General features: G+C 39.4%; 1 protein-coding gene across 1 annotated transcript; it reads left to right on the top strand.

Annotated features, from left to right (window-relative positions):
* Window positions 1–1,262: 1,262 nt before the first annotated feature.
* Window positions 1,263–23,598, top strand: fn1a (fibronectin 1a). Its single transcript, XM_046845133.1, has 46 exons — window positions 1,263–1,513; window positions 2,256–2,381; window positions 2,482–2,619; window positions 2,708–2,839; window positions 2,941–3,078; window positions 3,343–3,501; window positions 4,114–4,311; window positions 4,433–4,615; window positions 4,705–4,881; window positions 6,110–6,265; window positions 6,525–6,653; window positions 7,051–7,194; window positions 8,749–8,870; window positions 8,986–9,154; window positions 9,251–9,436; window positions 9,934–10,065; window positions 10,145–10,234; window positions 10,315–10,515; window positions 11,332–11,607; window positions 11,833–12,096; window positions 12,207–12,301; window positions 12,875–13,043; window positions 13,168–13,254; window positions 13,665–13,856; window positions 14,514–14,786; window positions 15,306–15,497; window positions 15,586–15,675; window positions 15,788–16,054; window positions 16,269–16,385; window positions 16,617–16,781; window positions 16,958–17,113; window positions 17,343–17,456; window positions 17,574–17,843; window positions 17,956–18,146; window positions 18,612–18,699; window positions 18,792–18,971; window positions 19,070–19,159; window positions 19,272–19,460; window positions 19,689–19,778; window positions 19,976–20,427; window positions 20,620–20,758; window positions 20,849–21,022; window positions 21,538–21,663; window positions 21,924–22,030; window positions 22,220–22,336; window positions 22,786–23,598. Exons 1-46 carry the CDS (start codon window positions 1,384–1,386, stop codon window positions 22,852–22,854), a joined length of 7,449 nt encoding a protein of 2,482 aa, XP_046701089.1. The 5' UTR covers window positions 1,263–1,383; the 3' UTR covers window positions 22,855–23,598.
* Window positions 23,599–24,382: the final 784 nt, after the last annotated feature.

Raw genomic sequence — 24,382 nt, 5'->3', positions numbered from 1 at the left:
ATTCCAAGGAGCCATTTTTCAAAAATTGCACAATGAATGTTTTGTTGGACTGTATATCTTTGCTCTTAATTAAGTTTTAGTTCCAAATATTTATTGTAAGATTTAATAGATGTGCTGGAAAGTATTATGTAGCCTAACATCTGTTAAGATATTCTGTTAAGATACACCAAAGAAGAACGAATAAAGGATTGAGGTAATTATTGGGAATATGAAACCTACAGTTCTCAAGGATAGTCTTTCTATCTTCCTTTCTTTGCTTGAGTAATTATCTTTGATTTGACAGAAATCAGTTTGAAGCCAAGGATTCTATAAACTGATTAACATGCTGTGTCAGCAATTATTTTGAATATCCTCTTATTACTTTCTACCCGTTAGCAGTGTGCTGTTAGCGCAATACAGCTGACATCAGTCATATGTATAACTTCAGTATTGTCACAATTCTTAAAACAACATTACCAGAATACTGTGGATAATTTAAACTATTTAATGTCAGATCAGCTAAGGAGTGACCAGAGAGAGACCAATGTTACTTGTCCCTCAGTTGCTACTCTGACCTTTTTTTCTGTAACTTTCTGTTTATAGTAATAGCCATCTGTATATTATCTGCATAGTACATACACATCTGTAAATTACTCGTGTAATACCATTTTATCTAATTTATATAACTCATGTAAACACTATATATCCTGCACTTGCTATTGCCTAAACTGCATTTTGTTGCCTTGTACTTGTACATGTGTAATGACAATAAAGTTGAATCTAATTTAATCTAATCTAAAGTCGCACTGAAATCAGAATATGAAAGGTATATTACTGCAGAATAAAATTATATAGATAAATTACATCTTATTTCGTCTTAGTGTTGATCAAACTTTTTTGCGTATTAAGAAGTTCATAGCGATTAAGCAAAACAATGAAAACAATGTGTTAATTAATAATTTTGCAACAAGGACAAGGGGCAGACCCTGTACATTGATTGGTGGGCTTTTCCACCTCTTGACAAATAAACATGGACTTTTCCAAAAAACTGGATTGAGTGAATTGGTGAATTTCAGAAAGCATATATGCAGGAAGCACTGATGCTGTTTATAAACCAAATGTTAATTTGGAAGGTGTACATCAAAACTATGACTGGTTGCCTCCACACTCAAGAGGGTGTGCGTGTGTGTGTGTGTGTGTGTGTGTGCGTAATAGCTCCTCCCGCGGAATGTGGAGCGCAAATAAAACCTCTCTCAGTTGAAACTTCTCCGCAGAGGTGCGCCACTGGGAGGAGGAGGATACTTGAACTGCATTTTGGACTCTCCACATTTCTTCCTCCACTACAAAGAAAAGACAAAGGACAAGTTTTATTTGCTGGTCTGTTTTCCATCCTCACACGTGAATATGTCGGGTGGCTGTGTGGCCACGGTGCTGGTGGTGTTGCTGATCTCCGGCGCTGTGCTCTGCATGCCCAAAAGCGCACGGAAAAGCAGGAGGCAGGCACACGAGCGCCCCGGCGCATCCGTGTCTCAAGGTGGGTCGATCTGACAACTAGCCCTCTATTTGATTTCCATTTGTTCACTCCATCTGAAGTTTTTTTTTAATTAAGTGTTGTATTCCTCCTCTCGGATTTGCTCCCTTTAACTATCGATCAGTCCTGTGATTGTATTTAGGGGTGGTAATGGTTGTGGTGCTGGTGAGGGGTGTTCGTCTCATTCAAGTATACAAAAAGTAGATTTATTTAAAAACCTCTTAATAATGTTTAAATAATCAAATTTAACAATAGGTTTTTTGTACACCTCCACCAATATTCTGTTTTGCGACTCTCCCTTGTAGTCCATTATTTTAAATATGCTGTATTGGAGGCACTGACGCAGAGCCAGCTTGGGGATGGGTGCCAGATGTGAGAATTAAGACATCCCTTTATCACTGTATACACACTCTAACATGACTATCTTTGGTTTAAGATCCAGATATTGAATGGTTTTTGATGTCTCACCTTTCTTTTCCAAGCTGCTATTAGCTACTGTGAAAACGTTCAGTTTATCAAGCAGTTTTCTTGAGAAACAGTCATACTTTGATTAGAAAAGTTAGACTTTATATAGCCATCAAAATGTTTAGCACCAGGATTAACCCTTAATTCTTATCCATAGAAATATGCATGATTTGGCAGAGTATCAGACCTGGGGCTTTGTGTACTGTGTGGGTCCTTGTACGTTACTGTAGTTTCAAGTAAAGAATTGTGCTGGCTTCATTTTTGCCCATTTTCCACCCAGATGGCTGTGCAGACTATGGACAATTTTATGCAGTTGGTGAGCAATGGGAACGCACCTATTTGGGCACTGTGCTGCTCTGCACTTGCCATGGAGTGGCTGGCATCAAGTGCAAAACGAAGCCCGAAGGTAAGTCTACTCAGATTGTGCAGTAGCATGCTGCGACGAATTTCTGTGCAACAAGTCAGTGCCTATTAACTGATGAGGATGCGATTAATTTTTTCTTTAGATGAGGAGACTTGTTATGACAAAGTAAATGCTCGCTCATACCGAGTAGGAGAAACCTACGAAAGACCAAAGGATGGAATGATCTGGGACTGCACATGCATTGGCTCTGGCAGAGGGAAAATCAGCTGCACTATTGCAAGTGAGTGGAACCTTTTTTTTTTTCAAACCATTAGCAACATAATTACATCTCAGTGCCTTTATTTTTATTTCATTTCATGCACTTGTAGATCGCTGCCATGAAGGGGGACACTCTTATAAGATTGGAGACACTTGGGTGAGACCTCATGAGACTGGAGATTACATGCTGGAGTGTGTCTGTTTGGGCAATGGGAAAGGGGAATGGACGTGCAAACCTGTCGGTAAGAAATCCCCCCAAATAAAGATTTATTTACACATTGGCTTGAATGTTGATGGTGCAGGATAAATGTTAAATCTCTCTCTTTCCTTTTTTGCCTGTTAGCCGAACGCTGTTATGATAACGCAGCTGGTACCTCGTACACGGTGGGGGAAACCTGGGAGAAACCTTACCAAGGCTGGATGATTGTTGACTGCACTTGTTTAGGGGAGGGGAATGGACGCATCACTTGCACATCTAGAAGTAAGCAAAGCTCATCATTATGCCTTTGCATAAAGCTATTGGTTTAACACTCTAAACCACACACACCTTTCTCTCCATTCCTCTTAGTTTGGTTACCTAATTAAAGCCATTACAGCAAAACCCACTAGAGTTGGGGGATAACTGCTTAAAGATAAAGAGAAAAACATTAACCATGACATTATAGAAAACTACGACTCTTTATTTTGTTATAGAATATTAAGTTCCTGATTGAGTAAAACCTGCTTGTGTGTTTGGTATTTTTAGATCGATGCAATGACCAGGACATACGCATGTCTTACCGCATTGGGGATACTTGGACTAAAACAGATGCTCATGGACACATTTTGCAGTGTTTGTGTACTGGTAATGGCCGCGGAGAGTGGAAATGCGAGAGGCATGCTTCCTTGCACACTACTGGCCTTGGTAAGATCTAAAATATAAAACATGCTTCCAAAATATGAACTGTTTACTCTGGTGTGATCATGACTTGCAGTGATTTTCTGATTACCATGACAGTTGTTATATTTTTACATACACACACACACACACACACACACACATACACACATATATATATATATATATATATATATATATATATATATATATATATATATATATATATATATATATATATATATATATGCTTCCAAAACATGCTTCCAAAATATGAACTGTTTACTCTGGTGTGATCATGACTTGCAGTGATTTTCTGATTACCATGACAGTTGTTATATTTTTACATACACACACACACACACACACACACACACACACACACACACACACACACACACACACATATATATATATATATATATATATATATATATATATATATATATATATATATATATATATATATATATATATATATATATATAATTATAATTACTTAGTTTTACTTTGTACTTTTTTACATTGATGTCAAATTTAAATTGACAGTATTTTCCTATTCAGACAAGACTTTACTCGAAACAAATGACACCACACATTAATCACATGTGCTCTTCTTCTTTGCTTTGCCTATTGCAGGCACTGGTTCTCGTGTCATCACCAATGTACAGCCGGCTGTGTTCCAACATGTGCCCCTTCCTGTGGTCCCCGCTGAGGGCACCTGTGTGACAGAATCAGGAGTATCCTATACTTTGGGAATGCGCTGGATCAAAACTCAGGGCAGCAAGCAGATGTTGTGTACCTGCCTGGGAAATGGTGTTACTTGTAATGAGTGGGGTAAGTTTCATTAGTTAATTTGTTCCTGCCAGGGTGCCACCAAGTTGTTCTAAAAAAAAAAAATTGCATGGTTGATAATAGTGTTCTCATCTGTTGATTACTTTTGTCTTTGTGTGCATAGAGGGTCATTCTCAAGTCTATGGTGGCAACTCGAACGGCCAGCCGTGTGTTTTCCCGTTTGTGTCCATGGGCAAGACCTTCTACTCGTGCACCTCAGAGGGACGTGATGATGGGCAGCTTTGGTGTAGTACCACATCTGACTTTGAAAAAGATCACCAATTCTCCTTCTGCACAGAAAAGAATGGTGAGTTAATTTTTATAATGAATCCTCAAGACTTAAGCTTTAAACTGCATTATCAACAGCATCTATTTTTGTGTTCTGTTGTTTTGCAGTTTTGGTTACAACCAGAGGAGGAAACTCCAATGGCGCGCTGTGCCACTTCCCCTTTCTCTATAATGGCCATAACTACACGGACTGCACAGCTGATGGGCGCAGGGATGGCATGAAGTGGTGTGGCACCACATATAATTTTGATGGAGAGAATCAGTTTGGCTTCTGCCCCATGGCTGGTGAGTGCAAAGAAAATCTTGTTTATAGCTCCCCAATGCTCTAAAATCAATGGCTATATAGTCAGAATATGGTTATTGTTGATAAAGTGTTATATACCTGTTTACACTTTTTTTAAAATCCTGATCTGATTGTAAATGTATTGACGTGTTTGGAATGTGCTTTATTTTTTTAGTAATAAATTGATAAGATATAGTCAGTTGCATAATGTGTATTATTAGATAATGTAAATCTTAATCCCTAATGTTGGGAGGAGGCCAAATAAGGTCCCACCAGCAGGGAACAAAGGCTCAGTTAGCACCTATCCAGTCACATTTACATACACACTCTGTTGTGTGTGGAGAGTTGAAGAGTCTCTTAAGGGCTAATTAAATGGAGCCAGACAGGATCTCACAGACCTTTGCTAATTGTAAGATTCGTTGATAAGGTGTCATTCTTTCAACCGTTATGCATTTTAAAGGGTACATAGTCTTTGTGGAACATTGTTTGCAAAACACTGGAAACTGGGCTTTATTTGTCTTTCTTTTTGCTTTAATTCCCAGTTTGAAATACTTCTGTGCCGTATGCACCATCTGCAAGCTTTTAAAATGAGTGACCAGTTAAAAAGCCACCCCTGTCACCTTTTAAGAGTGCAAAAGTCACTTTAAAAGTAATTAAGCCAGTAAACAAATGAGAGCGACTCTCTGGCTGGAGTATCTTTTAAGACTACGTCTAGGATAGTGGTAGCTCTGCAGCTGTCTTGGTGTACAGATGAAGGGGGTCTGGCTTCCACTGAAGCATTAAGGAGTTGGCTGGGCTCCAGGGCAGCTGCTTTTAGATCTGTGAGCTCCTCTTTAAACTCCCTTTCCCTCTCAACATTGGTGTTCTTATCCAACTCGAATCCTCCCTTTCATTTCCCTAACAGGCCAATCAGCTCTATTCTACCTCGTAACAAAGACTACGCTGTAATACTGCAACAGGGCATTTTTCAAAGCAATCAGAATTGTTTGTGCTAAAAGATTGTAGCTAGCAGTTTACTCATGGTAATGGATATTTGATGCGTTGGTCATTTTGATGTTTTGTGAACAAAAGCTTATACTCAGCCAAAGATTTTTGCCTCACAATGCGGGTCCTTCAAATGATAGGGTTATTGTTTCCTTTTTCATGTCCTATTAAACCTTAAACGTTATGTCTTTATATAGGTCATTGTCTGGAGAAAATAATCACCAAAATAATCTCTTTTCCTTTTAGCCCATGAGGAGGTTTGCACCACCAGTGAAGGAGTAATGTATCGTGTAGGAGATCAGTGGGACAAACGGCATGATGTGTTGGGTCATATGATGCGTTGCACTTGTGTAGGAAATGGACGAGGGGAGTGGAGCTGCATCGCCTACTCACAGCTTAAAGGTGAGGTCTCTACTAAGATGTAAATGCTGAGGCTTTTTTTTTTATTGAGATTGCCTGTACAGTGTTTTTGCATAGATTTGAAATATTAAAGTGCTAATAATTTTGTGAGTTTAAATCCCTACAGCACCATGCTGCCACTGCTGGACCTTTCAACAAAGCCCTTATAACCCTAAAATTCTCAGCTTTATAATGAGATTGTTCTGGAAAATGGGCACCCACCAAATGCCATAAATGTAAATGAATCTGCTGTCTCTCTCAGACCAGTGCATTGTGGATGGCCTGACTTATGAGGTGAACCAAACCTTTACTAAACGCCATGATGAGGGCTACATGATGAACTGCACCTGCTTTGGCCAGGGCCGTGGACGCTGGAAGTGTGATGCCATTGGTGAGTTTTTGCCAACAACGCAGTGACCCAGAGCTTTGTTTACTAATCACCAGAAATAACACAATCAGCCCAAACTTTATTAAATATGTAAGTGTTTTGTTGCCTCATTTCTGGAATGAGGTTGGTATTGGACATGTGACTAGCAAGTGTTATTGTGTCATAACATCTAGGAGCCAATCACATTGCAGATATTTACTAGATTCTGTTACAACTGCTAAGAATCTTGATTTCTTTGTGATATGGCTGGAGTGTGGAATTCTTAATCTGCTGCATGTACTTATCTTGTGACTCTTAGACCATGTAACTCTAGATAAACACAAACAACATAACTATGTCTTTCATAAGTGGCTATATTTTAATACCTGAGTAATGACCCAACAAACATTTCCCTCTACAGACCAGTGCCAGGAGCCAGACACAAAAGTTTTCTATCAGATTGGAGAGTCATGGGAAAAAGTTATCCACGGACTTCGCTATAAGTGTTACTGCAATGGCAATGGGCTTGGAGAGGTGAGCTGTGAGCCCCAGCACTCTTTCCATGGTGAGTGAAGCCCATCTCAATGTTGGATACTTAATACAGCACATGTATCTACACACACAGACATAGTTCATGCTGAGCAGTGCTGCAAGGGATCCTTTGAGCTTGGCTAGAGGGTGGGTTGGAAGTCAACGAGCTCCAGATGTTTCCAGAGATAGACACACTGCTGCTTACTTCCTCTTTCAGGTGCTTAAGAGATGTTCTGCATGTGTTAGCTGGAACAATTGCTCTGCTTTGAACAAATGGTTGTTCCTTTTTTAATGGTGTTGTTTGAAACCAATGATTTGCGCTGAAACTTGTTTCATGGCTTTGAAGTGGGTGGATGGAGAAAGACAGGCGTGCAATCAACTTTTCACTCTTTTGCCTCCTATTGCTCTTTTATTCTTTGTTTGCCTGGCAGTGCTTCAGCCTTTAGAAATTCCTTGTCACGTTTTTGTTGAGAAAGTGTCAGAGCTAATTTACACTCGTCTGCTGGTTGCACCACCACAGCATCTGCAAAGTCGTTTACAGATTTAGGTCATTTCCATTGTTGACAGCTTACTTCAAATTCAGAAATATTATAGGCGAAATAGTTGCAGAATGACAAGTATTGTTACTGTTAACCCTAACCTCATTAAACACATTTTGTTGCTTTCACCCTAGATAGATCTATAGCTCTAGTGTACATAAACTAATAAGTAATATATAAATATATTTAAAAATTAACAAAGGAAAAATAAAATGGTTTGATTATGACTAGAATTTTCCCTCTCTGTGTGGCTTGGTGGGGTCAAATGAGAACATTAAATGCTGGTGACCTGAGAACAATAGCTCTGCATAATGACATGCAGATGTGCGAATGCTGGGAACACTACAGACCGGCCTGCTGGTGGAACATAATGCAGACTCAATGAGATTTAAATGCTGCTGTATATACACAAGCTAGTCATTGGTCTTTCATAGAAGTAATTGGTAGAAATGGAGACCAGATCCCCAATTTCAGTGAGGCAATGTTTCCACGTGTCGCCTATGAATTTTATGCTCTATAAGAAGGTGAGTTTGTTACAGTGTGGGAATTAAACTGCATCAGCAAATGACTGCATCAAAGCAAGATTTGGGAAATGGAAAGAAAATTGCAACATGCGTATAAAAGTAAATAATGATGTCTTTGAACAAAGGTTGTGTATTTATTTTAAGTCTTTTGGGTAAAGCGTATGTCAAAGAGCTTTTTTTGTTTTGTTGGGTTTGGAAACCTTCGAAAGCAATGGTAGCATTAACTAGCATCAACCATGTGTGAGTGTTGAAGCCTCAGAAAGAATCTTGCAAAGCTGTGTCAAATTTCCCATTTCGGTTTCTCAGTAAAATCTTGTAGCAAAAGTGCACAGACATGTTTTGACCTGTGGTTCATCTCTTTTAAAGTAAATGTTCCTCAGTTTTTTGTACACAATTATTACCCTGATATAACATTATACAGTACATGGCTTGGTAAATGCTTCATGTCATTTCTGGGTTTAAGAATCTAATCTATGTGTCTCAAAAACTGAAAGAAAAAACTGATGTCTTGGCTTGTTTTATCAGGTGGTAATCGTCCAGTACAAGTGATTATTACAGAAGCTGGCAATCAGCCCGATTCACACCCAATCCAGTGGAACGCTGCCCCTTCTGCTCACATTGTCCAATATGTCCTCAAGTGGAGAGAGGTCAGACTTGCATTTATCCATTTCTAATATTCACTCCCCATTTCTGGAGGGTTAGCATTATCATTATATGTTTTTTAAAAGTTTGTGTGCTTAGCGAACATATTCTGTTCAACAGAAAAACACTCATAATCCATGGAGGGAGGTTACCCTGCCAGGCCATCTTACTTCTTACACCATCGCTGGACTAAGGCCAGGCATCACCTATGAGGGTCAGCTCATTAGCATTTTAAGACTTGGTCGCAGAGAGGTCACTCGGTTTGACTTCACTACCAACTATGGCTCCTGTGAGTATGTTGTTTGTCAGAAAAAAACAAAAAGATTGCATTCCACCAATGCATTTACCTCCTAAAGTTCCCTTCATGTGTCCCGTTTTCACCCAGTGGCTCCAGTTGGAGGAGACACAACTCCTCCACCTCCAGTGGTGGACACCTCAGAGTCGGTGACTGAGATCACCTCAAGCAGCTTTGTCATCTCCTGGGTGTCTGCCTCTGACACAGTGTCTGGGTTTAGAGTTGAATATGAGCTTACTGAAGAGGGAGGACAACAAGGACAACCCATGGTTTTGGGTCAGTGTTTGTAAATTCTTTTTATTAAATTAGTCTTAAATTTCAATTTCTATTATTATTATTATTATTATTATTATTATTATTATTAATGACATTTTAAATATTTTCACAAAAAGTTTTTGCTGGATAGAATATTACTGCACTTCTAAAAGGTTTAATATAAAGAGACATAAAAATATAATAATTCTTTCCAAGCATGACCCAAAACTATAATGTGCAGGTTTAGTTGACTGCCTTTTGTGCCTCTGAAATATGAAAAAATATAAAGGTTATAAAATAGGGTATAAAATTAAAAGAGGAAATTCTGGTGACGTATGTGTGCAACTTGTAAGATTACATACTTTGCTGTGGACATAAAAACCAAATGGCAAAATAAATAGAGCAAAATTATAAGGCAGTTGCTGATTTGAGAGTGCTGGTACTTTTGTTGTATATTGTAAAAAAACAATGTTTCTGATGTTTTGTCATTTACAAATGTGCATACTTACTATTTACAGATCTTCCACGTTCGGCTACCTCTGTAAATCTCAATGAGCTCTTGCCAGGCAGAAAGTACACAGTCAATGTGTATGAACTTACTGAAGAGGGAGAATCTCCAAATTTGATTCTCGCCATTTCCCAGACAACAGGTAATTGTGTGAAGAAAAAGATAATAATAAAGCCGCCTGTAATATCTCTGGGTTAATCTCATCTCCTTTCCTTGTACAGCTCCTGATGCCCCTACAGATCATGAGGTGGGGGATGTAGATGAGACATCTATCACTGTTAGATGGTCTAAACCTCTGGCTCCTATCACAGGTCTGCTCAGTCTGTCTTTAATATAAACCATGTTAAATGTGAAGGGGGAAAATGTGCTGATCTTAATTCTATGCCCATAGGCTATCGTGTGGTTTACACTCCATCTGTTGAAGGGAGCTCTGGCAGCACTGAGCTGACCCTGCCAAACACAGAGACCTCTGTGACTCTTAGTGACCTTCGACCAGGCCAGCTATATAACATCAGCATCTATGCTGTAGAAGAGAATCTGGAGAGTGAGCCTGTGGTCGTACAGGTCAACACAGCTGGAGAACCAGAGCTAGGTACACAGACAGTTAAATATAATAATAAAAAAAAAGATTTTATGGAAATTACAGGGAAAAGAGCATCTGTTTGTCTGCAAGATTTGGATCCTGTCTCAAAGAAAAACTCCGGGGTGTCAATGCTCTCTAACATGCAATTATTTAAAAATCTTTGCAATGCTTTTAAAAACCTATGCCATTTTAACTATAGCCTGTAATTTAATTTCATAAAGTATGTAAAAGAAAAAAATTAGTTGCCAAATATTTCATTCATTTTCATTTTAAAAAATCTCAATATTTTATAAGTCAATCGTAGTTTAGATGTTGGTTTAGATTTTCACTTTTGTTAAGACTTGAGTTTGCTTAGCCTCTATTGCTAACTGCAAAAGTCTCTCATTTTGGAATACTGTCATATGGCAATGAAGGTCTGCTCAAACATTAGGCTGGACTAAAACAAACCATCTGTGGTCACGCCATCGCAAGACTATTTTTCTTTCTCTTGAGGCAACCTGTACGTCAGTAGGGTGTCTGAATTCTTCTCTTCAGATGGAGAGTTTTATTGGATGGTAAACACAGCTTGTAGTGTCTCAGTGAATGGAAATTACAGGTTGAAATGGGATAAGACAGTGTTTGGATGAACTGCAATGTAGGTTAAAATTGGTACATAGACAAAGATCCTGGAAGGGTCAAATCATGGTTTTAAAGATGAAGATTTGCTTTTAAAAAATCCTTTATTATAAATTAAATTTAAAGGGATTTTCTTGTATGCTTTATTTTTGTTTGGAAACATTTACATTTTAGAGTTTGTAATTCAAAGCCACTGTGTTTATCCAACAGAAGAAATCCCCTCCCCAACTGACCTGCAGTTCTTCGAGGTGTCTGACTCAAAGATTACCATCACTTGGACAGCGTCTCCTGAAGTATCTGGTTACCGTGTGTCAGTAGGACAGGTCGGTGCTGATGGACTGATTGAGCAACAGACAGTCCTACCCATTCTTCACAATACTTACGCAGAGGTCACACCTCTACAGCCTGGAACCCTGTACCGCTTCTTTATTTTTGCCCTCAAGGCCGGAGAAGAAAGTGAACCGCTGGTTGGAGAGTATGCCACTAGTAAGTACATGCTAAATAGCAGGGTGGCAAAGTGGATTTATTGCTGGAGTTACCCTGGAAAAAAAAAAACAGTCATGGTGTAGATAGACACTGTCAGACTAATCAAACTAATTTATAATCAATCTGACAAGTTGTGACCCCTTCTTACCTAGATACTGTATATATGTGTAATTAACTGTCATTAAATTTATTCTATGATTCTTGTTTTTTTTTTTTTCTGAATAGAGCCAGATGCCCCCACAAACCTTCAGATGTCCAATGTGACCGAAGACAGTGCTCTGATCATCTGGTCAGCTCCCAGAGCTCAGGTCACTGGTTACAGACTCTTTGTAACAGCAGAAGGCTCAAACCCTAAGCAGCTGCGTCTCATAAGCCGCCTAACAGAGTACAAACTGCTGAACCTTCAGCCAGACACACCATACACAGCTGTACTGCATTCTGAGATGGGCAATGTACTCAGTGAGGGAGCCACAGTTACTTTCAGCACCTGTGAGTTTTGGCCTACACAGCACTGATCAAAAATAATTTAAAAGACATTAATGCCTTGGGGAGAATTTGTTTTTAATCTGTCCTATTTGTATTCGATGTCTTCCTTGTAGCCCTGCCAATGAAAAATGCCCCTCGTTTCACAACAGATGTCACAGACACCTCTATTGTAATTTCCTGGAATCCTGCTCCCAGAGTTGGATATAAGGTACATTTTAGGCTAATTGCCATATCTTACACTAAGCATGACCGTTCAGTACAGGATGTGCATACTAATTCAAAGACTGCAAAAAAAAGTTCTGCGTGTACAAAGTAACTGATTAGGTACAGGTAAACACACTCAAAATGATGAAATTTACAAAACTGTAAACTTGTATGCTTCGAGTCATGAATCCATATAAATGCATGACCTTTACAAGTATATTGGCAGTTTTCGTAGCAGCTACAGATGTACAAGAGGAAAACAAGCTGTAAAACCACTATACTGTTAACTAATTATTTGGGAGCTTTTATGTTTACAAATTGCACACAGTGCCCCAGGAGTAGTGTTAAATTAAACTTGTGTTGAAACCCAGATTAAATTGCAAATGTTCGTGTAGATGTCAATAGATTTGAATAATGCCTTATTCATTGAATAGATGCTGATTAATGATTAAATCCAATGCTAATAAAATTCTGCTGCAGTCCCGTAATGTTCAGATCACACGCAATGTATTTTATGTATCAAGCACATAAATATTCACCCTCCTATCCACCCACTTACTTTATTTTCTTTCTTCAGTTAACTGTGAAGCCAAGCCAAGGTGGCGAAGCCCCCAGAGAGGTTATCTCTGAATCAGGTAGCATTTACATCTCAGGCCTGACTCCTGGAGTGGAGTACACCTACAGCGTTCAGCCAGTCATCAATGGCCACGGGGAAGGCAACCCCATTACACGCCGTGTAGTCACACGTAAGACCTCAAAGAGCCTGCTTACCTTTTGTTCACTGTGAAAATCATATTGAATCCAGCTGAAATGAAGCTATTTGACATTACTCTCATGAAGTCAAATCTTACTGATTATCTCTGTCTTCAGCACTGTCTCCACCCACTGATCTCAGCTTGGAAACAAACCCAAACACTGGAGAGCTAACAGTCCAATGGAATGAAGCCAAAACCCCAGGTCAGCACTCGAAATGTATTACATCTGCATGAATACTTACAAAAGATTTTCAAGAGAAGCACATCAAAGGAAAAGATTTCTCATGGCTATCACAATTGATTAGCAAATTTAGGAACTGGCAGTAAAAAGGATTTATTCTTCACTATACATTTTGTTTTTCTTTAACTGTATAAATGCTTGAATATAAATAAAAATACTTCTCCTTAGTTAGATATTTAACAAAATATGGATAGTGTCAATGATGTTTTTAGTAATCATGTTAGTATTTCTATAGTAGTAAGTAGTGTAGACTTCAGAGTCATAGCCATGATAAAAATACAACTAGTTATGATCTATACAGTATATACAGTATGCTGTCTCTAAATGACAGAAGCGTTGACATTTTTCATTTGTCCATGCCTGCTCCGTAGATATCACAGGCTACAAAGTGAGTTGCAGTCCCACTAATGGACAGCAGGGTAACTCTGTGGAGGAGTTTGTGAAGGCAGGCCAGACCTCATGCACTCTGGATAACCTGAGTCCTGGAATAGAGTACAACGTCAGCGTATTTACAGTGAAGGACAACATGGAGAGTGCCCCCATCTCCAGCACCATCACTCCGGGTGTGTATTACACCTGCTTCTGCACAAACAAACTATACTTTTCTAAATCTAAAATGGACACTTTCACATAGTGAAATGGTTGCTCCATCCTATAATTGTGAACTGTCTACAGATCGATTGCAGTTGTTTAAACAAAGATGCCTTATTAGGCATTGCCCATGGTTATTTTGTTGGAGGTGGTTAACCACACATTTGTTATTGTTTATGGCAAAGATGAACACTCTGCTGGTAACTTCCTTTTTAGTTAATCAAAAAAACTAGTGGTTGAAACCATTGTCTTTGTTTCCAAAGACAAAGCACCAATAACACACATCCTGCATATTCTGAGATTACTTTTTTAACTCTAACATAAGTGATATGATGCTTCATAGCTGATCATGTATTAATAGCATTACTGTAATGATCTGTAACACTGATCATTTTTAGTCATCGATAAAAAAACAATTTAGAGATAAGGAATTGAGAATTTTTATACATCCTGCAACAGATTTTGAGTTTTAATCATGTCCTCATATCACTTCATATTTTTATTGAACCATGGTTCACCAATCTATGTACATGGTGAACTATGAGGGCTGTGTGTATTTTAACACTATACTTTCGCCTATCTGCTCTCCTTCTTTTGGCCGTCTGCTCTTCCTCTATTTAACCTCATAGATGTGCCCCAGCTAACAGACCTCCACTTTATCAATATCACCGATTCTACGATCGGCCTCACATGGAGTCCCATAAACTCCACTGTTATAACCGGTTATCGCATTACGGTGGTGGCTGCGGGCGAAAGTGTTCCCATCTTCGAGGACTTTGTGGAGTCAACCAGGGATGCCTACACAGTGTATGGTTTGGAGCCTGGCATTGACTATGACATCAGTATAATCACAGTGACTGAAAATGGCGAGAGCGAGCCCACCAAAATCACACAGCAAACAGGTATGCATGCAAAACTACACTTGAGGACATATAATATATATTAGATATTCCTATTACATTTTGTTAGATATGATCGTCTGCTCTGCGGATTTGAATGTAACATATGGACACTAATATGACATTCATTTACATGTCAAACATCCTGTTCATCTATTCTGTTTGCGTCGGCAACAAACAGCTGCCACATTCGTAGTTTAGATAATAGTGTGTTCTTGTTGAACAGGCAAGCATCTGGGTTTGACTGCATTTCTCACTCTTGCTCAGTCTCATTTTGTCCCAGTATAAAGTTACTGAGACGCATGTGGCAACAGTCTGTGTAAATGATTTCAGGTCCTCAGTCACTCTCAAGCTGGTAATCATTTTGGAACCCTTTTTCCTTTAGTGGCTTGAGCTCCTTAACTTTGAAAAGATGTAATAAGTCTAGACAGGCTGTCTGCTCTGTTCCAGTAACACAAAGCATTGTGGGTACCTTCCACATTATTTGTTGGTTGTAATTATTTTCTTACTCCTATTCCTCAGCTGTGCCAGCCCCGACAGGCCTAGGTTTCAGAGATATCAATGGTGACAACATGACCGTGTTTTGGACTGCCCCCAATGTCCCCAGGCCTTCCCAGATTGACCGCTACATCATCCACTATCACCCAATCGATGATGAGAATGACAAAACTGAGCAGGTCGTGGATGGAAATGTCCCCAGGGTCATTCTTCGCAGTATGTGAACCAATTCTTAAAGATCCAATTGTGGTTTTAAGGTTGCTGGGATCACTAATTATGCTTCCTATCTTTGCTGTGTCTGTAGATCTTATACCAAACACTGAATACTTGGTGAGTGTGTTCTGTGTTTATGAAGAAAGACAAAGTTCACCTGTGATCAGTACTCAGAGAACCAGTGAGTTGATATGTTCTCATTCACTAAATAGCAGTAAAATACATTTTGTTACATATTGTTATAAAACAATCGGTCACAAGGTTTAATTTCAGTGTCTTTTCCTACATTGCAGGCCTGGATTCTCCTGTAAATCTGATTTTCTCTGACATTGGCACAAACTCTTTCACCATACACTGGCTGCCTCCTAAAGCCAGCATCTCTGGTTACCGTATTCACTATCAGATGACCAGTGGAGGACGCTCCAAGGAAGAAAGACTTCCACCTTCCAGGAGCCACTTCACACTGACAGGCCTAACCCCTGAGACTGAGTACAGAATCAGCATCTTCGCTGTGAGCGGCACCCGTGAGAGTCAGCCTCTCATTGGAACCCAGGCCACCAGTAAGTGATAGTTCTGTTTTACTGACACAAAATCTTCTGAAATATTTCAATTATAAGATACAAGTTTTGCCCATGCACACATAATTGCATGCGCTCTAGCCAGAGCTTGTGAACGTGAACGTTTATTTTTCCATTCTATTTTATTGATATAAACAACATACCTGCATAATATATAATTAATTCTAATATGGGGTGGTGAATTTATTTTTGCTAGTCTCCGATGCCCCTACTGACCTGGAGGTCACTTCTTCAACACCGACCAGTATTACTGTTCGCTGGGACGCCCCTTCTGTCAGCGTGAGGTACTACCGGATCACACATGGAGAGTCAGGTATGTAGATGATAAAATTAAATAAAAAATACCATTTTTATTTGCTAAAAGTAAAATCTATCATTGCTCTATTGTCTTACTTTTGGTCTATTATGTGCCAGCCGTTAAAATTGTGCATCAGTAAAAACGTATCATAGACTGTTTATAGTATAGTTTTTCCTAAGCTAAGTATAAAAGCTTAGGAAATTAATTGTTTCCATAGAGTTACAGCTCAATTTTGTTCTTCCTCAGGTGGCCACAGCTCTCCTAAAGAGTTCACTGTCCCAGGCACTCAGACCACTGCTATTATTGAGAGTCTGCGCCCAGGCACTGACTACACCATCACTGTGTACGCTGTGACAGGCAGAGGAGACAGCCCTGCCTCTAGCACACCCATCTATGTCACTCACAAAACAGGTACCCCACTGTTGTGTCTCATACAATGTATGGATTGTTCTGACGTGATGCCAGAGCTTAATAAATGATTAAAGACTATAATATGGGGGCCTAAAGTGCTCTGGTGGAGGAGAGAATAATGAGTGATAAAGAAATCTGGTGGAGAAGAGAATGATAAATGATTTGTGCTTTAATAGATATTGAATCACCCTCTGAGATGGAGGTGACTGATGTGAAGGACAGCACCATCACTGTACGCTGGACACCAGCAGCCGGTCCTGTCACCGGATATCGCATCACTGGAACCCCTCGAAATGGCAGTGGACCAGCTTTCTCTGAAGTGGTTGCTCCAGGTAATAAACTGGAGTCCAGAACATGTAGTGTTTGAAAAATTAATTTTTTTTTATTCACACTGCTGTATAGGTGTTTTTTAAGTTTAGATTAAAGTATATTGCAGAAACCATCACCTGTAGTAAACCTTCAAAAATCTATCCCATTAATGACTAATGCTAAACATATATATGAATCAATATTATAATATTTCATGTGTAAATCTAAATTTTTTTTCCCGTTCATTTACAGAACAGACAGAGATTACTTTCTCTGGATTGATGCCCACAGCAGAGTACACACTCAGTGTCTATGCTCTTGGACAGGATGCAGAGAGCCCTCCTCTGGTAGAGACTGTAATTACCAGTAAGTCAATGCCAGTAAACATAGACAGTGAATAGAAATTATAACTTTTGCTCAAACATGTTTGTGTATAAAATTAATGTACTTCTGTTAACTGAATTCATCCCTGATTTCTCTCAGCTGTGGACAAACCGAAGGATTTGGCCTTCTCTGAAGTGGACTCGACGTCCTTACGAATTTCCTGGGAGAGTCCCGAGGGGGAGGTGACCTCTTACAGAGTGTTGTACTTCAGCTCAGAAGAAGGCGAGAGGGAGCTGTTTCCTGCTCCACAGGGTACAGACGAATCTGCAGTTCTGCATGGGCTCCGGCCAGGCACCGAGTACACCGTTAAAGTCATCGCCCTCCATGACCGCACACCCAGTCCTCCACTGGTTGCCACCCAGACCACAGGTACACATGTTCTATATTTCAAATTTTAAAATAAATACACATAACTGGTTCCAATAAACATCCTGTATATTCCAAATGGTCTGAATATTTATTCTGTCCTTTATCTCTGCAGCCATTCCTGGTCCCACCAATCTCCAGTTCTCTCAGGTTGGCTCTACTTCCTTTACCATATCCTGGAATTCGGGGACTAATGTCCAGCTGACTGGCTACCGTGTGGCCATCACTCCCAAGAATAAAAATGGGCCTACTAAAGAGATCAACATTGCACCTGACTCCACCCAGTATCATGCCACTGGACTCATGGTAACTGCCTTGCTAAGACTGATGTGTCTGTTTAGTTTTTGCATGTCAGAATATAGCGACTTATGACATGAAGTTTGTATGATGCTTTATACATTCATGGGTAACTATTTTGAGCTAAAATCTGGATTTGTAAGTTATAAGAAATCCACAGCACTGACCTGAACTCTAATGAGAGCCTTCTTGCTCACAGCGGTTGTGGCCTATACTTGGTTTGAGACCAGTAATGTGCTCATCCACACAAACCACACACTGCTTGTTATTTAAGCCAGTGGGTACCTCAAAGATGGAGGCTTACAGCAGATTGCAGTTTTTAAGAGTTAGGGAGGAGGGCATGATTTTCAACATTATGTAAGAAACAACAAAATGCTAAATTCGCAGGATGTATGTATGTATGTAGATAGATAGACAGGCAGACACACTCCTTAACAACACATCTAAATTTGTCCCTCTGTTTTTTCTCTGTAGCCTGCCACGGAGTATGAAGTGGAGCTTTATGCTGTGAAGAATTCCCTTACTAGTCGTCCGGTCAAGGGAGACATCACAACTCCTGACAGTAAGCTATAAGCCGGCAAAACTTTTAGATATACCTTTAATTTAAAGATGCCAGCTGACCCTAAAACTCTTGATATTATCACGATTTTGCAGACATCAGCCCTCCTCGACGTGTTCGGATTTCCAACTTGAAGGATAGCTCAATTACTCTGACCTGGCGCTCCAAGACTGATGCAATAACTGGCTTCTTAGTGGAGGCCACACCTACTATTGGAGGTCAAAAGCCCATCCTGAAAACCATCCCACCTGAGTCCCGCACCGATACCATCAATGGTACCTAAATAATTCACACTTCCTTAATCTGTATTTATATATAAATGTGGTCCTTAGCATTGAATAAACGTTTTAATTATGAATTATGTTGCGTCTAGGCCTACAGCCAGGTACCTCCTACAAGATCAACATATACACTCTGAACGGAAATGCTCGCAGCGAACCATTCACAATTGCAGCCACCACAGGTAACCATGCTGCCTGCCAATCAGCTGCCTGCCAATCATTTGTGAGCGGTGGATTTAATTTGGGTCTTGTGCCATAAAGTTACCTGATTTTTTTTTGGTTGTCTATCCTTAGCTAAACCAGTAATCAGCCCACCAGCACATATCCGTTTTACCTCCCTGACCCCTACCACCATCTCGTTCTTATGGGAACCTCCCAAAAGCATCATTACAGGATATTACATCACCTATGAAGAAGCTGAAGGCATCCCAAGAGAGCTTATCCCAAGACCCCTTGCTGACCGAACATCTGCCACGATCTCTGGTATTTGTCTTTGTGTGAAATGGTTGCTATTTCTTACTGCCTATTTGTTATTTCGTTAATTTATTTTCAAACTTTTGCATCTATTTATCTTTCTGGTAATTATTTTATTTAATTTTTTTGCTTCAATGTGCCAGGCGTACTCTAGTTTTTTGTTTGAATGATGCCCATATTTTTTACATCTTTTATTCATCACTTTTAAACTAAAGGGTTGAATTTTTTTGTATGCAGGTTTAAAGCCAAGCACTGAATACATCATTAAAATTGTTGCACTGAACAATGCTCAAAGAAGTACTGCGCTTGTGGGAAAAGCCAGAACCCGTAAGATTCTGTTGTTTTTAAATAATTTTCCAAGTGTTGAAGTGTACTGTTAATACATAGCAATAAAAAGGCATTTTCTTGTATAGATTGGTAATATACCACTCAAAGGCTTCTCTGCAGAAGTACTACAATATTAGATTATGAGACTACAGATATAACAGCACCTCTGGGCTTACACTTTTCTCTTCTCCTGCTAGAAGTGGAAGAATTTTCCCCTCAGCTTCCAGTGTCACACCGGCCCAGGCCTGGCATTCTAGATGTTCCCAATGAAGAGAACTTAAACACCAATCAAGTGCACCTGGTGGGCCCAAACAGACATGACACACTTGGTCAGCAGGGTCAACACGTTTACACAGAGTATCAAAGCCTGGGTCTGGCCAACCGTGGGCAGCATCAGCCCTTGGCTCCACACCACGGTGAGCCGCTGGTATACATTCCGCTGCCAGGGCCAGATGGCCACAGAGTGCCAGTAGTGAGGGTGAGCGAGGGCACTTTGCCTGGGATCACCTTTGAGAATCCTTTCAATGAGACAGAGCTACCTCAGGAAGCCCAGACAGTGACAACCATTGCATGGCCAAGCGTGCCACATAGCTCTGAGTATGTGGTCTCATGTAGTCCAGTTACGGAGACAGACGAGCAGAGTTTCCAGGTGAGCATAAAATATCAGTTTTAAATATCTGTAAACTGTTTTGCAAAAAAAAAAATTATATTTGCTTGAAATGAAATGAAAAGTTTCACAGATGTTTTTTTTTTATATAGGATTAAAAGCAATGTAGTTCTTTTCTGTAATACAAAAATTATTGAATACGGCACATTAAAAATTTTCTTTTGTCACTATTAGATGCATTTACCTGGTACCTCCACTAGTGCTACACTGATTGGTCTTACTTCAGGAGAATCCTATAGAATCACTGTAGCATCTGTCAATGGAGAGAACAAGAATCAAATTCTTGATGATGTTGTGACTGTTGGCAAAGCTGGTAAAGCCTCGTTTAACAACCCATCACAAAAATCTTGTCTCTATTTCTTAATGTGTCTTTGTCCTAATATCTTAATTGTTGTCGTTCCAGGAGAGGGACCAAAAGTTGGAGTAGTGCCCGTAGACAGAGATGTGTGTTATGACACATTCACTGCCATCTACCATGAGGTGGGCGCTGAGTGGGAGCGCATGTCCGAGACGGGCTTTAAGCTCTGGTGCAGGTGTCTCGGCCTTGGCAGTGGCCATTTCAGATGTGATTCATCCAGTGAGTGACTGAGCCAGTGCTAATACATGCTAAACCCTACACCTCACACTAGCATGGGCAGCTAAAAACCAATGGTTAAGCCATGTCTATTTCTGTTCACAAAAACAAACTAATTCAATGTATTTTTTGACAGACAGAAAAAGATAGGACTTAATCATGTCTAAACCATTATAGTGCATGAAAAAAAAGGTTCACTTTGCCCATGCTAGCCCTTTCTGTCATGTGTATTCTTAAACATGATGGTCAGTGAGGAGGTGGCATCTGTCTCAGATTTGTATTGTCAACCTTTTACTAGATGATGCAAAACTCTGAGACCAGCTTACTGCTCCAACAATGTCTGAATGCAATAATCATGGATTGAACAATCTTATGACTGTATGGTTGTGCTGGATGGATGAATTCACTCAAAAAAAACAATCCAAAAGCTAAATCAGCCATTGGGTTTTGTATATATTGAAGCACAATGTAGTCTATCCCTCTGCACTTTTCTTACATACACTCTATCCATTTAACAGAGTGGTGTCACGATAATGGCCATAACTATCGGGTTGGGCAGAAATGGGACCGCAAAGCCGAGAATGGCCACATGATGAGCTGCACCTGCATGGGCAACGGAAAAGGAGAGTTCAAGTGCGAGCCACGTAAGTGGGTTTAACTCCACCCTGCCAATATAATTTATTATGCAGCTGGATTGGGGCAGTGATGAGAAATCAGAGTGCCAGCTGTTCACTTCAGGACAGGTTTTTTTTTCTATCCCTTCATTTGTTTGCCTTAGCAATGCAAAATGTTGTGCCCAAATAACAGGAGCATGTAAATTGCTTTTAACGCTGGTGAAATTAGCAAATTTTGGGTTTTGAATTTAGCAGTAATTTGATCAAAATGGTCTCCAAATTGTTTGCAGATGAAGCTACATGTTATGATGATGGAAAGATGTATAAGGTTGGAAATAAGTGGCAGAAAGAGTACCTCGGCAGCATCTGCACCTGCACTTGCTATGGTGGACAGCAGGTGAGACACGCTTTTCCTTTCTTCATGTTATGAGTTTCTAAAAAAAAAAAACATTTATTATTGCTATGAATGTGAAGGATGATACACAGTTGAATTTATTGTTCTTCATTTAGTATCTGAATAGTTTCAATAGTTTCAATAGAGCAGTTGAATGTAGCCATGTTGTGTAACTAAATGCTGACTCCTCAGGGCTGGCGTTGTGAGAACTGCCGTCGGCCAGGTGCTGACTTAAGCGTTGACCTCCTCCAGCCTCCAGTGCACACAGATGTTTATGACCGCTACAGAGAGAACGCCCTACGCAAACTGGTAGGTCTTACTGAATCATTGCTTGATGACCACAAATTGCCCCATTAGTATTCCAACCCGTAGCAAATTATTTTTCAAGGACAGAAGGTTCTTTTTTATTTTAGAATTGCTTGCATTTGCTGACATCCCTAACATTTGTTGGCTCAATACATTTGAACTATTTTATAGACTGATCATCAGAAAACATCCCTAACATAAGGTTTTTAAGGAGTGTTAATAAAGATTAAACGCTAAAGCCTTTAAAATATTATATATCTAGACAGAATTTTATACAGATCTGATCTGTTTTTGCCTGTGATTTTAAGTCAGTGGGATTTTCTTGTAAATCTATACTAATAATTAGTGTTAAATCATTTTCATCACCCATTTCCCTGATCATTTTGTTTTGTTTAATGTTGAGCTGAGTTTTATCTTCTCAATTAATCCCATTCTTTGGTTCTCTTCTACAGAACATTCAGTGTCCTATCGAGTGCCTCAGACCTGACCTGCTAGCAGATGCCCAGAGCCCTTCAAAATAATTTTCACTATCTACAGTGTCGGAGAGCGCCCCCTAGAGACTGTCCTTACTGTATTACGCCTCAGTGCCTTATTTTTCTCCCCAGCCCAGCTGCTTCCACACTGCACACTCAGTTCTGGTAAACCTCACTGATCCCTCACAAGCCAGGACAAGCCATACTCATCCTCCTCCTGTTGCCTACACAGAAGAGATGTGTTAGCATCTCTTAGAGACACTCCTTCAGTGTGGACAGAACCCATTCAGTCCTGATAGATGTGGAGTTCTATATTCTGGCTTGTTTTTTCTGTTCATAATCTTCTCACCAGCTGAATCAGCCAAGACCAAAGACTCTATGATTTTTTATTTTTTTTACATTGTCAGTAAGACACCATTTTTTATGTTTCAACTCAACTTTATGGCCTACATCCATTTTTTTAAATGGTCATTTAAAGACCAATCATAAACAAATCAAGCACTGTTTTACAATGAAAGTCTGTGTGCCTTGTAGGCATTTTAATAATGTAGTTATTGACCCTGTTTTTAATTGGTTGATTTGAATCTTTGTCGTCCGCTTCCATAAGGAAAGCATTGTATTCATGATGACATACACATTTTTATCCTTTTTCTTTTTTTATTTATCCATTTCATTAATGCATTTTTATAGAATGCAGTTTTGGATGTACACTTTTTTATTTTTTGTGATTAGGTGCCAGTCTTAACTACTGTGGACGAAATCCCTTTTTAATAAACTTTTTATATAAATAAATGTTTGTCATATATTTTCACAACATTTCTCTAGAAAATGCTGCTGATAGAATTCAAATGAAACTAGCTATTTTGTACACTATTCTCTTTTCATTCATAATAAATTATTGCCAGGTCTCCTCTGTGATCTAACTCTTCATTCTGGAAGGCACTGAATTTAGATGAAGCATGCAGGTTCCCAAATGTTTTCTTTTCCTTTAATCAATTCAATTCCAGGCTGGTAGGAATTAATAGAAAAACACATTGTGATGTTCTAACATGTAAATGTAGATTCCACCTGTAGCTATGTCTATAACAACACTTGAAATTAGCTTCCCATGTTCTGATTGCTTAATTGACTTTATCTTTCTAGAAGGCATCTAGTGAACACAGTATAAAAATGAATTTCCAGTTACGGGATAAAAGGCCTCCTGCTGCTCCCGAGGCAACCAATAGCTCAATCTGTCCTTATGTAATGTTATTACATGGTTCTTAAGATGTAGGTTCAAACTAGTTCTAGGTTTAAAAAAGCCAAACATGGCATTGGTATTTGTTAACCCTTTAGACAAACTCTACCTTACTTCTGGTGCTGGTTGTTACGACATCGCTAGAATCTACCAGAAATTCTACTTTCCAGAACATACCATGGACAACAAACCTGGCCTCTATGGACTAAAATTCCTAGCACAGCACTCCATGCACTCACCTAGTTTCTAAACATGCAGACAATGTAAAGACCCAAAAATATGTCAGACTGGGTGAAATCATATAGAGTGAAATGATAAATAAAGACTGAAAAATGAATT

The sequence above is a fragment of the Silurus meridionalis genome, chromosome 3 (assembly GCF_014805685.1).
Source record: "Silurus meridionalis isolate SWU-2019-XX chromosome 3, ASM1480568v1, whole genome shotgun sequence".
Lineage (NCBI taxonomy): Eukaryota > Metazoa > Chordata > Actinopteri > Siluriformes > Siluridae > Silurus > Silurus meridionalis.
This window is presented reverse-complemented; position numbering and strand designations above follow the sequence as displayed.